This window comes from Zingiber officinale, chromosome 3A, assembly GCF_018446385.1.
Source record: "Zingiber officinale cultivar Zhangliang chromosome 3A, Zo_v1.1, whole genome shotgun sequence".
NCBI lineage: Eukaryota > Viridiplantae > Streptophyta > Magnoliopsida > Zingiberales > Zingiberaceae > Zingiber > Zingiber officinale.
Window position 1 is genome coordinate 164,794,263 of NC_055990.1, and position 16,628 is coordinate 164,810,890.

At 38.9% G+C, this 16,628-nt stretch overlaps 4 protein-coding genes and 1 long non-coding RNA gene across 7 annotated transcripts; 4 read left to right on the forward strand and 1 right to left on the reverse strand.

The window, feature by feature from the left end:
• The first annotated feature begins 340 nt into the window (after positions 1 to 340).
• On the forward strand, positions 341 to 1,192 carry LOC122050886. Its single transcript, XM_042611755.1, has one exon. It carries the CDS (start codon positions 341 to 343, stop codon positions 1,190 to 1,192), a length of 852 nt encoding a protein of 283 aa, XP_042467689.1.
• A 1,441-nt stretch (positions 1,193 to 2,633) lies between these two features.
• LOC122053383 (probable rhamnogalacturonate lyase B) lies at positions 2,634 to 8,119 on the forward strand. 3 transcript variants are annotated; one of them, XM_042615406.1, is made up of 16 exons: positions 2,634 to 2,862; positions 2,984 to 3,071; positions 3,161 to 3,282; positions 3,975 to 4,025; positions 4,114 to 4,233; positions 4,318 to 4,437; positions 4,588 to 4,729; positions 4,812 to 4,982; positions 5,577 to 5,732; positions 6,028 to 6,134; positions 6,390 to 6,480; positions 6,560 to 6,701; positions 6,817 to 6,973; positions 7,118 to 7,234; positions 7,461 to 7,587; positions 7,674 to 8,119. In XM_042615406.1, exons 1-16 carry the CDS (start codon positions 2,840 to 2,842, stop codon positions 7,929 to 7,931), a joined length of 1,992 nt encoding a protein of 663 aa, XP_042471340.1. In that variant the 5' UTR covers positions 2,634 to 2,839; the 3' UTR covers positions 7,932 to 8,119. The 3 variants fall into 3 exon arrangements, with proteins under 3 accessions (XP_042471340.1, XP_042471341.1, XP_042471342.1); XM_042615407.1 differs by lacking the exons at positions 6,390 to 6,480; positions 6,560 to 6,701; positions 6,817 to 6,973; XM_042615408.1 differs by lacking the exons at positions 2,634 to 2,862; positions 2,984 to 3,071; positions 3,161 to 3,282 and having other exon boundaries at positions 3,358 to 4,233; positions 4,310 to 4,437.
• A 567-nt stretch (positions 8,120 to 8,686) lies between these two features.
• Positions 8,687 to 10,174, forward strand: LOC122053385 (HMG1/2-like protein). Its single transcript, XM_042615410.1, has 8 exons — positions 8,687 to 8,874; positions 8,966 to 9,023; positions 9,118 to 9,228; positions 9,322 to 9,379; positions 9,470 to 9,514; positions 9,609 to 9,689; positions 9,769 to 9,882; positions 9,950 to 10,174. Exons 2-8 carry the CDS (start codon positions 8,974 to 8,976, stop codon positions 9,968 to 9,970), a joined length of 480 nt encoding a protein of 159 aa, XP_042471344.1. The 5' UTR covers positions 8,687 to 8,874; positions 8,966 to 8,973; the 3' UTR covers positions 9,971 to 10,174.
• A 1,316-nt stretch (positions 10,175 to 11,490) lies between these two features.
• Positions 11,491 to 12,298, reverse strand: LOC122053384 (probable E3 ubiquitin-protein ligase ATL44). Its single transcript, XM_042615409.1, has one exon. It carries the CDS (start codon positions 12,229 to 12,231, stop codon positions 11,698 to 11,700), a length of 534 nt encoding a protein of 177 aa, XP_042471343.1. The 5' UTR covers positions 12,232 to 12,298; the 3' UTR covers positions 11,491 to 11,697.
• Positions 12,299 to 15,508: 3,210 nt separating this feature from the next.
• On the forward strand, positions 15,509 to 16,347 carry LOC122054239. Its single transcript, XR_006132610.1, has 3 exons — positions 15,509 to 15,877; positions 15,982 to 16,075; positions 16,289 to 16,347. It is a non-coding gene; the product is annotated as an uncharacterized LOC122054239 (long non-coding RNA).
• The last annotated feature ends 281 nt before the right edge of the window (positions 16,348 to 16,628 follow it).

Consider the following 16,628-nt stretch of genomic DNA (forward strand, 5'->3'; position numbering starts at 1 on the left):
TGATCGCCAAGCCGAGGTGAGAAAGATTCCGACCTTAACCTCTGAGTTAAGCATATTTTCAAATCGAGTTGAGCACTTAACTTCGTGATTTGTGATTAATTTTGTTTACCAGGTGGGCAGGTGGTGTTCTGTTCCCTATCCGCGAGCCTTCTCACGTTTTCGACTACTACTTTATTCCCACCCAACCCACCCAGATCTGCACCCGGCGTTTATAAATCCCACAACTCTCGCTCGCTCCTTAATCCATCACCGCCGGCGAGAAACAAGCAAAAGGATCCAAATAGAAGGCGAAAGCAAGGGGAGTAAGCTTACCGGGACAGCATCTGATCCGACGAACGCTATGGTCGCAGGATTCCGCCGCTCCATCTCCTTGTCAGGGCTGAGCCCTAGCGCCAGCCCCTCCCGCTGCCGCCGGCGCGATGCCCACCACACTCGCTCCGCCAGCTTCCCCTGCCGCTCCCACCCCACCCTCTCCCTCCTCCAAGACGAGATCCGCTCCCTCCGCGCCTCCGCCGAAATCGGTTGTTCTTCCTCCTCTGCGGCCGCCACCGCCACATCGGCTTTCGAGCGGATCGACCGCCTGCTCGCCTCGCTCGACAACCTCATCCGGCTTCCGCAGACTCAGGACTCCCTCCGCCGCCGCTCCGCCGTGACCGACCGCCTCCTCGACGCCTTCCTCCGCCTCGCGGACGCGCAGGGCTCCTACCGCTCCGCCGCGATCTCCCTCGCGCAACACGCCGCGGAGGCACGCGCCGCCTCCCGACGGAGGGATCCCGCGCGGCTCGCCTCCACGGCCCGGTCGCTGCGGCGGACAGAGAAGGAGATCGCGGGGCTCGCGGCGGCCATCAAGGATCTGGCCAGATGTCCTCAGTTACCTCCAGGGCAATGGGCAGACGCGGCGGAGGCCGAGGTGGTTGGGATCTTGGCGGAGGCGGCAGCGGCCGCTATGGCAGCGGTTTTCTCGAGGTCTTCCCATGCAGCGGCGGCAGCGGCATCGTCGATGGTGAAGGAGGAGCCATGGAGGGGGATTTGGGGATCGAGGAAGAAGACAGAGGAGGGAGAGGAGGCGACGGTGGCGATGGCAGTGCTGGAAGAGACCTTGGAAGGAATGGAGGAAGGAAGCGGGAGATTGTACAGGAGGTTGATCAACATTAGGGTCTCACTCCTCAACATCGTCACCCCTTCCCTGTAAATTGCGAAATATGTCACAAGAAGCCTTGTTTTTAGCTCTTCCCACTCTGAATATCCGTCGACGATTAGTATCTGAACCGACATCAAATACAATGTTTGATTTGGATTCATATTGGTACCTATTCAGACCTCAAAACTCTTCTAATGGCGTTCTAAAATTACTTATTGCAGTTAAACTAACACACCTATTAAAAAAAAATATTAAAATAAAATATTATTATAACTTTCGTATATTATTATAAGTTTATATGTATTTAGAATTATAAATTTAAGATTTAGATGAATTAATAAAATTTTTTCTATAAGATTATTTTTTTTTATCATAGTGTTTTAAGATTTAAAAATTTAGATTATCATTGGTATATTATATGTATTTAAAATTTAAAGATTAGTTATAATAGATTTAAAGCTAATAATTTTTTTTCTAAGTTTTGAATTTTCTTCTTGGATTATAATGTTTAAGATAAAAATTTTTAGGTGCTCACATAGAATAATATATATGGTATGGGATTTAAAGTTTACAGAATTTTTCATTTAAAAAAAAAAAAATTTGAGCTCCCTTACCAAAAAAATTTAAAAAACATAAAAAAAATAATTGAGGTGCCTGAATTAATTCTAGGCGCCTCGAACAAATTGTCACATCATTACACTATCATTGCTCAAGCGACCAAGAACGGTTGAAGCTCCCAGACTCAGTGAGAGTCAGTTGAGGCACCTAGACTCGGTGAGAGTCATTCAACAATCGTCCATGAACTGGGTGTGGAGGATATTACCACTCGCACATCCTTACCTTGCACATTTTTTGGCGACCTTCAAAGGTCCAACTACTCAGAAGTACTCCTGGGCGGCCTGATTCACTTTTTGAGAATCCGAGTGCCCAAGCGAGTATCCGAGTACCCGGGCGAATATTTAAGCGCACGGGAGGGCATCCGGTAGCCTGAGCGAGCATCCAGACGCTCGGACCTATGAGAGACGCCCATCAATGTATAGGATAAATGTATACAAGCTAATATTTTCATGAGACTAAATCCCCTAGTAAAAAAAATGGACCACTTACATTTGCGGTTGGATCATGGTAGTAATTTGGACATAATCGGTTGCGATCCCTCTCTGTGGTCACCATCCCCTAAGTTATAGTTTAGGGCAGGACAAGTGACCGGAGATCACCTTGCTCGACGCCTGACAACTTAGCCACTTACCCATTATCGAGATTTTTTATTATCTATCCCAATCTAAATTATAATTTTAGAGGACGGTAAACTCAAGAGATAATTACAACTAATTGTAACTGAATTCACGAGTAAAATAATAATAATAAATATTTGTTGCAGTATAAAATCATCAAATCCATTAAAAATACAGAATGAAAGAGAAATAAAATATTAAATTTTATAATATCATTTTTTTCCTTATGCGTACCATTATTTTTCAAATAATAAATGGATGCAGGCCCTTGACCCTTGGTTCGTCTGTGCTGCTTGCCGTAGGTTTCTCGCAACACAGACAAGCGTCGAAAGATCGGCACCGGCGCAGGTAAAGATTTCCTTGGCTTTCAAGACATCCATCCATTTGCTTGTTGTTTCCCGATCGAGGGATAACCATAGAAAGAGATGGAGATGTTATAAATCCAAGGACCGCCTCCACGGTGATGGCAAGCCTTCGCAAATTAAGGTGAAAGAACATTCTTTCTTCATGGATATATTGATCTGTTTTAATCGGATAGAATCTGTCTTTTTTTTCCCCAGTTTTTAATTTGTCTTTTCGGTCTCTGTTGTCTCCTTTTGCGTTGCAGCGCCGCTTTTTCGAGTTGCTGTTCCTGCTCGAGGGAGCCTCACAAGATGGCGACTGTTGGCCTGAGATTAGAAGCGAAAGAGAGACATGTAAAATTCCCAGTTTCTATCTTACTGTTTTTTAGATGATTCTCGAACGTATGTGTCTAATTTTTTTTGGTGGGACTACAAATTTCCAGATTGTGATAGACAATGGTATTCTCCAATTGACCTTGACAAATCCCGGAGGGCTTATCACTGGAATTAGATACAACGGCATTGATAATCTGTTGGAAGTTATAAACAAAGAAGGGAACCGTGGGTATTTTTTCATACCTCCAACTATACTTAACGGACCATGTTCTTATTCCCCACCCAAATTATACTTAATGTTTTGATGAATCGTTTTTATCCCATCGAATAATATCTAATTTCTAGTTTGCAGGATTTGTCAAATCATCAAAGTACCGTTCCTTGTGAAGGAATAAAAATCATAGTTTAGAAATTTTAGCCTTTCTTGCTCGTATGCTATCTTGATAGGAAGGAAATAAAAATCCCATCTTAAATGATGATTGATGAAATCAAAACTAAAACCTAGGGCCTTGCCAATAATTTTCAAAACCCTTACCAACAATGCCAGTTGGTAATACTTCCTGCTTCTTATGTTTTATTAGATCCTTATTATCATTATTTTTTGCAATGGGACAATATCAGATTTTTGATATAATTGTTTGTCTTCTTTTCAGAACGTTTTAGAAATATTATAGTCATCATTAATAATTCTTTTTCCAATATATTGATTCCTGAACTCCTACAACAATCAATTCAGCATTTCAATTATACAAGTCAGGACTGTTTACCTTGATTTCTATACTTGCTTTTACTTCCTCATTAAGGAAAGGTTTCAGTTGAACTATCTAATCAAAGATGCTTAAACATATTATGAAAACACGAATGTTGATACAGATATATACAAGAGCATGTTGTTATGTCAAATATCCTTTTTGTTTGCAGCTACTGGGATTTAGTATGGAATGAACCTCAGGGTTCTGGTATATTTGACGTGTGAGTAGTTTCTTCATGGTGGTATTTTTCTTGTTCACTATCTTATCAAGTACTGAGCCTAAATAGGTTAACGCTAAATGGCTAAAAGGATTGAGGGGACACATTCTGAACTCATATATCAAGACGAGACTCAGATAGAAGTGTCCTTCACAAGGAAGTGGGAACCATCACTCCAAGGCAAGCATGTCCCTTTAAACATAGACAAAAGGTGCATGAAGCTATAGTCTCTCAAAGAAATTCTCTATCCCATATTAAAATGGTTTCTACATAAGTAAAACTTGAAGGCATGTAGGTTTGTTGTGCTTTGTGGCTGCTCAGGATTTTACACTTATGGCATCTATGAGCACCTAGAAGGATGGCCAGACTTCGATATGGCAGAGACCAGGGTAGCTTTCAAGCTTAGGAAAGACAAGTAAATTGTCTTAAGCCTATTTTATGTTGCATAAATGTTTTTTTCATTTACGACATGAACCATGCCAACTCAGTAACTTTGCTCCATATTTTTATTGTGTCATCAAGTTTTTTTCCCCTACATGTAAAACTTTAGCTTTTTTGGGTTCAGGTTTCAGTACATGGCAATAGCAGGTGATAGACAAAGATTCATGCCAATGCCAGAGGATCGCATGCCTAATAGGTCACAGAAGTTAGCATATCCTGAGGCTGTTCTCTTAACTAACCCAATCAATAATGAACTGAAAGCAGAGGTAAGGAAAAGCTATTGGCAGACACTGATAATTTTGTATCCTGTTTTAGTTGACCTTGGCATATTATGTTGAATGGCTTAAGGTTGACGACAAGTACCAATATTCCTGTGAAGACAAAGACATAAAAGTCCATGGATGGATATGTTTCAAACCTCCTGTTGGATTTTGGCAAATCACGCCCAGTAATGAGTTCAGAACAGGAGGCCCAGTCAAGCAAGAATTAACATCTCATGTTGGTCCAACAACACTTGCTGTGAGTATCACATTATTACGACTTTTGAATATATTATTAATTCCTCACTTTTGTTCGATTACTTTTTAATTAAAGCTCCTAAAGAAAAAAAAAGGAGAACATTGTTATTGATGGAGCAGTGTAGGAAAAGAACAATATCAGAATTACATCTAATAGTGTTTTCATAGTAGATAATCAATCAATATGTTTTGTGAAACAATCAAGTAGCAGGTTGGTTATGGTATTTTAAGAATTTTTTTGTATTATTTTATTGTGAGAAATATATAGCAATATTTGAATATGATGGAAAAAGATCTGTTCATTTAGTTATATCTATTATTTTGATAATATTGCATACTAGCTAAAAGCAATAATATTCAGCTACCTATTTCATAATGCTAAATTTCTGTGAATTCATTTTATTTGCTTTATGTTGCTAGGCATAATTTTATGCTACTTCTGATTAATTGTTGAATCAATAGGAGTCACTTCATGTTTTGTAGGATGCATTAGTGTATATGTCAAAGCCACTTTTGGTTGCCTATTTATAATGACAACTATGATCAGTAAGGCCACTATTTTCCTGATTTCCATTTTTTTAAATATTTTTCACAGATGTTTATGAGTGCTCATTATGCTGGGGTGGATCTTGTGCCCAAGTTTAGGAATGGTGAATATTGGAAGAAGGTTTTTGGTCCAGTCTTCATCTACCTTAATTCTGCTATGGATGATACAGATCCACGAGTTCTTTGGGAGGATGCAAAACTTCAGGTTCCCTTTTTTACATCAAAATACATACTATAACTTAACACAAATAGTTTATAAGACCAGGTTGTCTAAGATGGTATGTTGTAATTAAAATACATGTTTTTACTACTAATTGTTCATCGTCAATAGAAAATGTAATTATTTTTTAGTAGTCTGATATTGATATTGCAAAGCATAGTGACAATTAGATTTAACAATAGCAGGGCTAATAAAGTTGAATCTAATCATGACAACAAGACTTCAAGTATTACACTAGCAGTTTATTGTGTTCTTTACACTGTATTTCTTCATCAAGCAGGCACAAACGGAAATGGATAGTTGGCCATACCAATTTCCAGTTTCTGAGGACTTCCAAAAAAGTGAGCAAAGAGGGTCTGTTATGGGGAGACTGCTCGTACAAGATAAGTATGATTCTCTTATCTAGAGCATTTAAGCCTTGAATTAGTTAACTGAATATAAATGACCCTATCTGTATTTATGCTTGTTTCTATCCCATATATGTACACTTCTTTAATACAGTGTGATTAATTGTAGTTGGTCCATCCTGTAATCATCCCCCAATAGTTACAAACATAGCTTGATGATGATAACGGCAACCACTTGATAACTGAAACTTTGAAAAAGAACTTCTAACAGCATATATCTATCATCTTTTGTCAGGTACATAAATGATGACTATTTATATGCGAATGCTGCTTTTGTTGGTTTGGCTTTACCAGGTGAACCTGGGTCTTGGCAAAGAGAGTGCAAGGTTAACATGAATATGAAATAAATCTCTTATTATATTTCATAAGTTGTAGTTCATATGCTAAGGAAATTTATTATTTTAGGGATACCAATTTTGGACTATGGCAGATGATGAGGGGAATTTTTCCATACATAATGTGAGAACTGGAGATTATAATCTTTATGCATGGGTTCCTGGTTTTATTGGAGACTACAAATTAGAAATAACATTAACTATTACTTCAGGTGGTTGTTTCTGTTGTTCATATCTGGTCGTATCCAATCAAACACATTTAGGATACAACTATACAAGATATACGCCTGCCCGATAGAATTAATAATTTTGGAAATTCTTGAGCAGGTAGCCAAATTGATCTAGGTGATCTAATTTATGAACCACCAAGAGATGGTCCTACTCTCTGGGAAATAGGCATCCCTGACCGTTCTGCTGCTGAGTTCTTCATCCCGGATCCTAACCCCAACTTCATCAACAAACTTTATGTTAATCACTGCGATAGGTTATCCAAATCTATATTCCCTCTCCTTGCAGAAATTAATGTTTAATATTATCCATGTGTAACTCATCCCCTAGACTGCAAGAAGTATATGATATTTATTTTTAAGCTTGCTCAAAACTTTTATCTGAATAATTGTGTTTGCAGATTTAGGCAATATGGCTTATGGGAAAGATATGCTGAGTTATATCCTGACAGCGACTTAATTTACACTATTGGCGTTAGTGACTATACAAAAGATTGGTTTTTTGCTCATGTTACCAGGTTTAACTTGTAGATTCTCCCCTTGAATTTTTTTGGTACCAATTAGAAATTTATCTACTTAATTCCCTTGCGATATTACTTCATGAGGAATCCTCTAGGTTGTCTCCTTCATCTCTAGTGTCTTTATAAATTTGCGTCGGCACCTTCTCATCGTAGTATTTGTCATATGTTTGCATGGATCACAGTTCATCTTACCTTGTATATTTATAGTATTCTTTCCTTGCAGAAAGGCTGGAGATAACTGTCATCAACCAACCACGTGGCAAATAAAGTTCCATCTTGACACTATCGATAAAACTGGAATGTACAAGCTTCGAGTGGCACTTGCTTCTGCCACGCTTTCTGAACTACAGGCACCTCACAGACCTCATATGTCACTTACTTTCCTTCGCAGTGCTATTTAGTTTATTAAATTGATTGCATTTCCCATTTGGTGAAGGTTCGTTTCAACAACCCAACCTTGAATCGCCCTCACTTCACAACAAAACTCATCGGCCGAGATAATTCAATTGCAAGACACGGAATCCACGGCCTGTATTGGTTGTTCCATGTAGATGTGCATAGTTCATGGCTTGTTGCTGGTGATAACACAATTTATTTAACTCAGACAAGGTGTCAAAGTCCTTTTCAAGGGATCATGTATGATTATATCAGGATGGAAGGTCCTCCATGCCAACAAAATAGGGTTACTCATTAGCTAATCAGATTGCAGAATTCATACATTTCCTAAGTTGCGTTTTCTTGCTAAGCTAGTAGACAATCTCAATGTATAGAGTTGAAAGTGAAAGTGTGCTTTTTAGGTCAATGATTTGGCAAGAAACAATACAAGCGGTAAAGAATCTATGTTACCCCTTTTTTTTCAGAAATATTATTGGAATTTAAAAATGTGATATTCTCATATGATTTTTAGAAAATGTATTTTTCATCATTGCCTTTCGTTTGGTTGGTCAATCACTGCCTTCCCTACTTGGTAGCTTCATAATTCAAGTAGGCCCTCCTCCCTCATTGTCTCTTTAAGACTCTATATTTTAGCCGTTTCTAGTGGGACCTCCAAAATAATGCGCAATTCGAACAGCGGTTATCCAGTGGGTCTTCGGACAGACGTTTCAGGAGTTCGCATTTCCCAAGCACGTGCTCATTTATGATCCAACATATCCCCTCTTGGCCTGTCTCTCTCCCACCGTCCGATTCTCATCCGACGGTCCAAAGCTCTCCTAGCAACTACCGCTGCCGCTAAGAACGAACGCCATAAATAATCATATCCACAAAAATATCTTAACCAAGCTGAATAAGATAACGCGACAAAAAGACGTATTAACGTACCAAGGAGTAGAAAGCAAGATCAACATGGACCCCATAGCCAGGAAATTGAAGACCGAAGACGGCAAAAACACAATGCAGAAGTCCAATGAGCGAAGATCACAGGGATCGGTGACGTGTACGAGTATAAGACCACCCGCTCCCGAATCCCTTCGCTTCGACCTCGTCTCCGCGGCTCCATCGCGGGCCGTCGGATTTCGAGTCTTCTACTCTTCACCACGCACCCACTCGTCGCTCGCCTTCTTATCTCCTTCTTCCTCTCCACCCTCCTCACACAGCGCCCCCATCCATCGACGCCGTCTCGAAACTCCAATCGCAAGGTAGAGTTTCCTACTTTCCCGTGTTTTTTGTGAGGTTTTTTCGGTGGTTTCTATCGGATTCCGTCGGATATGATAGGTTTTTTTGCCCTAGGTCTCGCCATGACAAGGGGAAAGTCGAAGGCAGACGCCCCCAAGAAGGCCGAAACCAAGTGAGTAACTGTGAACCTTTTGTGAGTGAATTTTTGGAAAATTGCTGCCGGAAGTAGTTTTTGTATTTTTAGATCTGATGCTCTTTTCTTAAAGGCTTGCGGTAAAGAAGGGATCGGAACGGGTAGCTAAGAAGCCTAGAAAGTCGAAGGCCGACAAGGATCCCAACAAGCCTAAGAGGCCTCCCAGTGCCTTTTTCGTGTTCATGTGAGATCTTTTCTTCTCGGCTGTTGATTGTATTTGAAATTTTCGTTTATTTTGTTTGATTTATTTAGTTTATTCAACTTGGATGACGTGCAGGGAAGAATTCAGGAAGACGTACAAGGAAAAACACCCTAATAACAAGTCGGTCGCAGTAGTAAGATTCCTCGATTTGGGGAGTTAGTTCAATTCATAAGCTTCGTAATTTTTTTACTCTTTTAACATTCTATTGATTCGATCGGAATAGGTTGGCAAGGCAGGAGGAGACAAGTGGAAATCATTGTCGGAGGATGTCAGTAATCTGCTTCAACTAGTCTATCTTTAATTCAGCTTCACGATTCTTTTGAAAACTTTCCTCTGAATTAAAATTTTCCTTTTGATTCCAGGAGAAGGCTCCCTACGTCGCTAAGGCGGCCAAACTGAAATCAGATTACACAAAGACAATGGCAGCCTACAATAAGGGTCAAGTAAGTAGTGATCTCACCTTAGATTTTTTTTTTTTTTATTTCTTACTCCAATAATTACGGCGCTTGACTATCTGAACAGTCTGGTGGAGGAAGTCGTCCCGCCGCTGCCTCTGCTGCTGCTGCAGATGAAGACGAAGAATCCGACAAGTCCAAATCTGAGGTGAACGATGATGAAGATGATGAAGAGGATGAGGTTTTAATGAACTACAAAAATTAAGCTTTGTGTGTACTTCATTTCCATCTAATATTTTGTCGAACAGGATGAAGAGGACGACGACTGAGGAAATTGGAAGCAAAAGCGCGACGTACGCCGTGTTTCTCTCTTCATTTTTCTTCTTTGTTATTGTTAGTATTTGAAGTTGGAATATTCCTATAACCTATCATCATCTCCTGTAATGGTAAAAGAAGCCATGCCTTGGCAGTTCGCCGCTCAGATTGTGTATTTATTTTCGCTCAAATTAGTCTAATTTAGTTCCCCACTTAAATCTGTTTTCATTAGTCGTTCTTCTTTAGTTTGGTTGAGCAGGTGGAATTGTTCTGCTGAACTATTTTTGATCGCTGGATGCTAATTTGACTTTTGTGAATTGTGGTTCAACTATTTTATAAATTATCTGTCGTTTTAGAAACATGGTATACCGCTGTTTGTTTGGGGACAAGTCTAATCCCTTTTATAATTCTAAGAGAGTTATAATCTTGTATTCATATTTCTCAATTAGTCTGGGCCATTGCTTGTAGAAAAGTCATCCAATTGTAGAATAATCAGAAGCCCCTTCATATGAAAAACATTTTTATCTTTGACTTTTAATCGTTTTGTAGAATTATGATTCTTTAAAATTGTCAATGAACTCTGAAGAAATTATTCTCCGGAAGTAGTTCGAAAAGGCTTGAACTTTTGGTTCAACGACCGATTGAGAAAGAAAAATATGCCGTGTGTTTGTGGAAAGATTGCTAAACAAAACCTTCCAAGTTTTATTCCTTTAATCTGGCTTCCATTCACAATGAAGCTGCGCAATCTCCATGGTTCTCTCTAAAGTTTTATGAGAGGTCATTGTTTAACCTTCAGCTTACAGGGAGATGAGTGGATTTAGGGATTAATGGAGGCGATGGCAAGCATCATTTGCGAGCATTGGTTGCAAGCAGCTATGGGAAGTCAGCTATTGGTTTGGTTTCCTTGGGTGATGAGGGACAGGTGAACAAGATAAGGTTAAATGGTCTATTAACAAATTCTTAATTTTTAACTATAAAATTTTCTCTTTTCTTAAATAAAAAGCTTTGCAAACCTAACTCCTAAACTAAAGGATTAATAATGACAACTAGAACATTGACATTTAATTACAAATGCTGAATTATGCATTCATACCGAATGATTTTTGGAAGGTAAGTAAAAACATATGAGATCACATAAATTTGGAAATTTTCCGAGTTGGTTTCATCCAACTGGGTAGTGTTTTCATTTCACGAAAGTTCGGTCAAAAAGTTTCTACGAGATATTTGCTAATGGCCCGATCACAACTCGCGCGTGCTTTTGTTAATTTGGACGCTAGCCAACGGTGCAAAGCCACATCCCTTATTCCTCCCTTCTTCTAGAACTCAATTCCGGTGGGAATATAGTACCAAAAAAAATATGATTAACAAAGATAAAAATAAAAAACTTCAATTGATTCGAGTATTATAGTCTGGAATAAAACATAAAGAAAGGATGAAAGTTATAATCTAATCAAAATAATTATGAAAAGCACGACTTCATGATCACAATAACTAAAAATGAGGCAAAAGTAGTCAAAAGAATATCATAAGTATCTTGTTCTCAAAACGACATGGGAGTGAGGGTTACCCTAAGTACTCCATTTGCAAGAAAGTTGATACATTTTTCATTAAAAAAACACAAAACTAGTAGAATATCAAGCTGCCTCTCTGATTGTCGTGTAGCAATTACACACGAGATGAACAACAAATCAGTTCAAAACTAGGAGGAAACGTAATAACAAACATGTGGCGTGCTTGTTGTTTAGGGCAGGAACGTACTGGATGCGCCACCATCGTGCAGCTTAGCGGCGGCGCCTGAGTTCGCGCCGCACTGCTGGCACCGCAGCGGGGCGGCGACCGCCAAGATCCGTCTGCAGGTGGGGCAGGAGGATTGGGACCGAAACCAGGTGTCAACGCACTTGGCGTGGAAGCCGTGGCCACACTGGGGCAGGACGCGGACGAGCTCACCGTCAGAGAACTCGGCGAGGCAGATGGGGCAGTCGAGCAGGGCGATGCCACCCGCAGCAGAGGCGGAGGAGGAGTTGAAAGAGAGCGTGGGGAGCGCTCGGATGGCCTTCATCTTGAGGCCCTTGTTGGGCGAAGCAGGGAAGGGGATGCGGGCCGATGAGGTAACCGAGTGATGTAGCCAGGCGCAGCGGGCGAAGAGGGCGAGCCCGACGACACAGATGAGGGCGCAGAGGAGGACGGCGAGGATGACAACGACGTCAGAGTCGAAGGGGAGGGGACTCGGCGGCTCCGCCTCCGACGACAGTAGAAATCTCGCCGGAGAACGCATTTCGTAGTCGCTTAAAATCGAAGACCGAGTTTCAAGGGACGAGTTTTGGGAGTAGTGAGTTGGAACTCTGCTTTTTATAGCACAAAATAGTAGAAATAATATTATTTCAAACACAAAATTAATAAGCATGATAAATGATGGTAAATTTCATTTTAGCTCCTAAAGTTTGCATTATTTATTAAAGTTCCCTTAATGGAATAATAATAATAAAATGACAGATTTAGGCGAATAAGTAGATTTTGAAAATAATAAAGGATATTTGATGATTATAAAATTTTCTGAGCTGTTCTAATGAAAAGATAAATATCATAAAGTGGAAATGAAAATTTTCAAAAGTATTATTTAAGAGTAACACCATATACTCTAATTAATTATATCATTCAAAGACTAACACACTATTAGTTCGTCTTAGACAATGATTAGGCTAAAAGCTTAAAGATGACCGTACAAAATACCTATCAATATCATCTAATTTAATACACAAGGAAAGAGTAGGCAATTGCGTACATAAAGTCCTGAGGAAGATAGAAAGGTACCCCAAACAAGATTACCGACATGATTAGGCAAACAATATTTTTTTTTTTCAAATTTAATTTTTTGAAAAAAAAAATATTTCAGTGAGAAAGTAAACATAATCTCATCATATTTATCAGCAAGGTTATAATTGAAGAGAAAGCTCTAATTTGAAAGAAATATATTCCTTAATGGATAACTCAACATCACAAAGGAGTTGAAATGGAATACTGCCTTTCCAGACCACAAAAAGAATAAGTAGGGTCAAAAAGCATCTAGTTGGCTCGGATATTTAATTTTATCTTATTAATTAAGTTTAAAATAAATAATAAAAATATTGTAGTCAAAACTCAAAATAATATTACCAAATTAACATATCTGCAACTTTAAATTTTATCTCTGTTAAATTAATAGTATCTAATATTTACAAAACCAAAACTCAACCTCAGGAGCCTTGGGACAATGGTACCTTTACTAAGAGAAGATGGTATTTAATTCTTTAATATGTTTTTTTTTCAGTCTCAAAATATCGTGTGTGCACATCCTTTTCTACCACATAATGACCAAATTGAAGCCAAAAAGCTAAAAGAAAAAGAAAAGGTTATTGCCAGTGTCTATCTTCCTGCTAGTGGATGTATGCAAATTGGATAAGTTACTATCCAGTTCAGTGGAAGGAGATTCAAGCAAAGTTAACTTGAGATTTTCTATAATAGAAAAAATATATCTTCAAAAGTTTGCTGCAAGAATGGGGCCATGTTCTCCATAAGGGCAACAGTGGCTAATCTGATATCTTCGTTTTAATTGATCGAATCAACCTGTTAAACTGAAACTGATGGCAATACATCCTATCAAATTACTATACTAATGTAGCTGCTAAAGTGGGGATATATATTGTTCCACTGAGACAATTACTTAGATTCTATTGCTCTATGTTGCATCATTATTCAGTTCATAAGAAATAATTTGGAATATAAAGTAACTGCTTGCCAGAAAGAAAATTAAACATGTCTAGATGCATTCGACCTTAATGATGCAGATCCTTCAATATTAAGATTTACACACTGACTTCTTTTGTTAGACGACATGGAAGTTTATGGAATGAATTTTGATATTCCCTTTACATTGTGAGAAAGTCTTCCTTTATGATATTTATAGCAAGTTGTTGCTAACCAAAATTGTTTTATGTTCTTTTGGTAGGCAATGCATACAAGCATGAGAACTATTAACCATTGGCCTTTCTTTCTAGTTTTTTTTTCCCTTTTTTTTTTTTTGTGTGTAGATTTCCTTCTGTTAGACTTAACAAAAGCTTAATATACAATTATTGATCTCTAACCTATAATGAAGTCAAGTATAGGCTTTAGAGTTCCACTACATAATCTGCACAGGTTCAAAGTTACAAGAGACTATGCAGGCAGGCAGCAACCTAAGTATGTGCTATTGGTGCATGATAAACCTAAGTATGTGCTATTAGTGCGTGATAATTAACATGAGTTCCATGAGATAACTACTGATTACTACTAACAGAATACGTGTCAGATCATGGAGACAAATTTATATAATTCTCTCTCTATATATATATGGTCGGAAACTCAAATAACTATAGGTAGAGACCGCATCACTAGTTCAGAGTTCTTTCAACACCCAAAAAGGTAACTTGAAACCAAAATGTAGTGCTTCAAGAAAGTTTTAGCTACAAACTATAACTGCCATTTGACTATTATAGAGTACTAACTACTGTAAACTGCTAACTGAAAATGGTTAAAACAAAGTAGCAGTCAGGAAGTTAGGGGGGAAACTTACTGAGGGTTATCTCTTAAACAAAGTAGCAGTGATCACTATTGTAGTTGATCAATGGATAAAGTATGATGTGCATAAATAGCCGTTCTAAAGACTTGTCTATTAAACAACATTAATCTCCATTAATATTTAACAATCTAAACAGTGTAAAATATGCTGGATTCATCTTCTGACAATTTTTAAGCAAAAGTGTATATGGTTCACTGATTGACACAACACAACAGTTGAGGGCCAAATGAGTTCAACACTAAGTTTTTGCTCTTTATGTGGTACGACATCAAAGTGAATACGATGGACTTGTTTAGAGAATTCCATGGTGGTTCCACTCATATCAGCTTCTTGAACTATTTTATATTGCCTTGGTGCCATGGAGAGAATATTGCTCACTTTTTTTTTAGTGCAAGTACTTTAAGGTAATTTTGATGTGATCAAGTAAATCGGATTAGGTCCTGATTGTGTTTAACATCTAAGGGTGCGTTTAGTTCAGGTCATCATTTATAACCTTGATTATATGATTACCAGGTAATCACATAACCAAGGTTATGGGGAATACAATATAACCTAATGTTGTTTGGTTCAATCCTAGATAATGTAATAAAAACTTGTTTGGTTGGAGGTTTTAGTATATAATCTGTAAAATACCGGAAAAATGACAAATATTAATAAGGGAATTTTCCGAAATTTTTAGAAATTTTTCGAGAATTTTTCGGAGTTCGTACGGATGAGTTAACGGGGATCAAGATGGGGCCCGGAAAAGCCTGTTTAGGCTACCCAGTTTTAGTAAGGAAAAGTTTTATTTTTCTTTTCCTTTTTTACTTTTCTTTTTCTTTATATTTTTCTTTATTTTCCTTAATCCCTCCGTTTCTCTCCCTCGCGCACCCGAGCCCATCCCGACGCCGCCTCCTTTCTCCTCCTCTCTGCCCTAACCGCCGGCCGGCGGTTTCTCTTCATCTCCTCTGGCGACGCCGTCGCCGTGCCCTAGCACAAGCCACCACCGGTCGGGCTGTGTACCTCACCCTCCCGAGACACTTCGGCCACAGGAGTAAGAGCCGGCCTCTCCACGCCGCGCTCTAAGTTTTCAGCGCCGACCACCACCGGCCATATCTTCTCTTATTCCCTTACTATGCCGTGCCCTAGTATTGGGTTTGCATCTGCTGCCGCTTGATATCTTCTCCCCTCTGCCGGTCCATCTCTCCTTCTCCTCCTTTCCGAGCCGCACCAGGCGCCGCCACCACCTGAGGCTGAACGGAGCAACGCCTGACCTAGGGTTTCCGGCAGTGGGCTGATACCTGATTATTCCAGCCACTGCTGGTTGCTACCATCGCCGGAAAAGAAGGTCGGGTAATGGTATTGTTAATTTCAACAGTGATGTAGATTTTTGGTATGCTATTGTAGGGATTTCCAATTAGTTAGATATGGAATTTGTTTTCCAATTGGCAGTGACAGTGGTGTGAAGCTATTGGATTCCGGCTACCACAACATTGAATGCCTTGGTTGTTTCCTTGATATCCAACTTTGATCCGATCAGTGAAAGGTAAGGTTATTGTTTAACGTTGTGGATTTAGGTCTTGCTGTGGAGAAATTAATTGATGACCAGTTAAGGTTGATCAATAATTAGGGTTTTCCTAATTGAATTAGGTATATTGGTGATTATTAATTAGGGTTTTTGCCCTAAATAGTTTTAAGGATTTATTTAGCAATTCATTTGAATTTTAGCTAAATAAAAGTATATCTATTGGTATTACAGGACTTTGACGCGAGACGAGTATCTCGATGTCGGATTTGGACATTCCTATTGGAGGCGGGTACTTTTGACTTATGTCATTTGATATGCTTAGTAATTAAATTAACATGTTGCATTAATTGTGTTTCTTATCTGATTCGGTTAATCACTACCCAAATCTTACATGCTTGATTGATTGATTGGTTTTGCATCTCAGGTATATTTTACCTGTTTATACATGCTTATAGGGGTAGTGATATACCATGCTTGACCATGTTCAGGACTTAGGTTTTATACCTTCTGTATACCTTTGGATTGTTTTGGATTCGTTGACCTTTGATGCATTTTTCTATATATATGGATT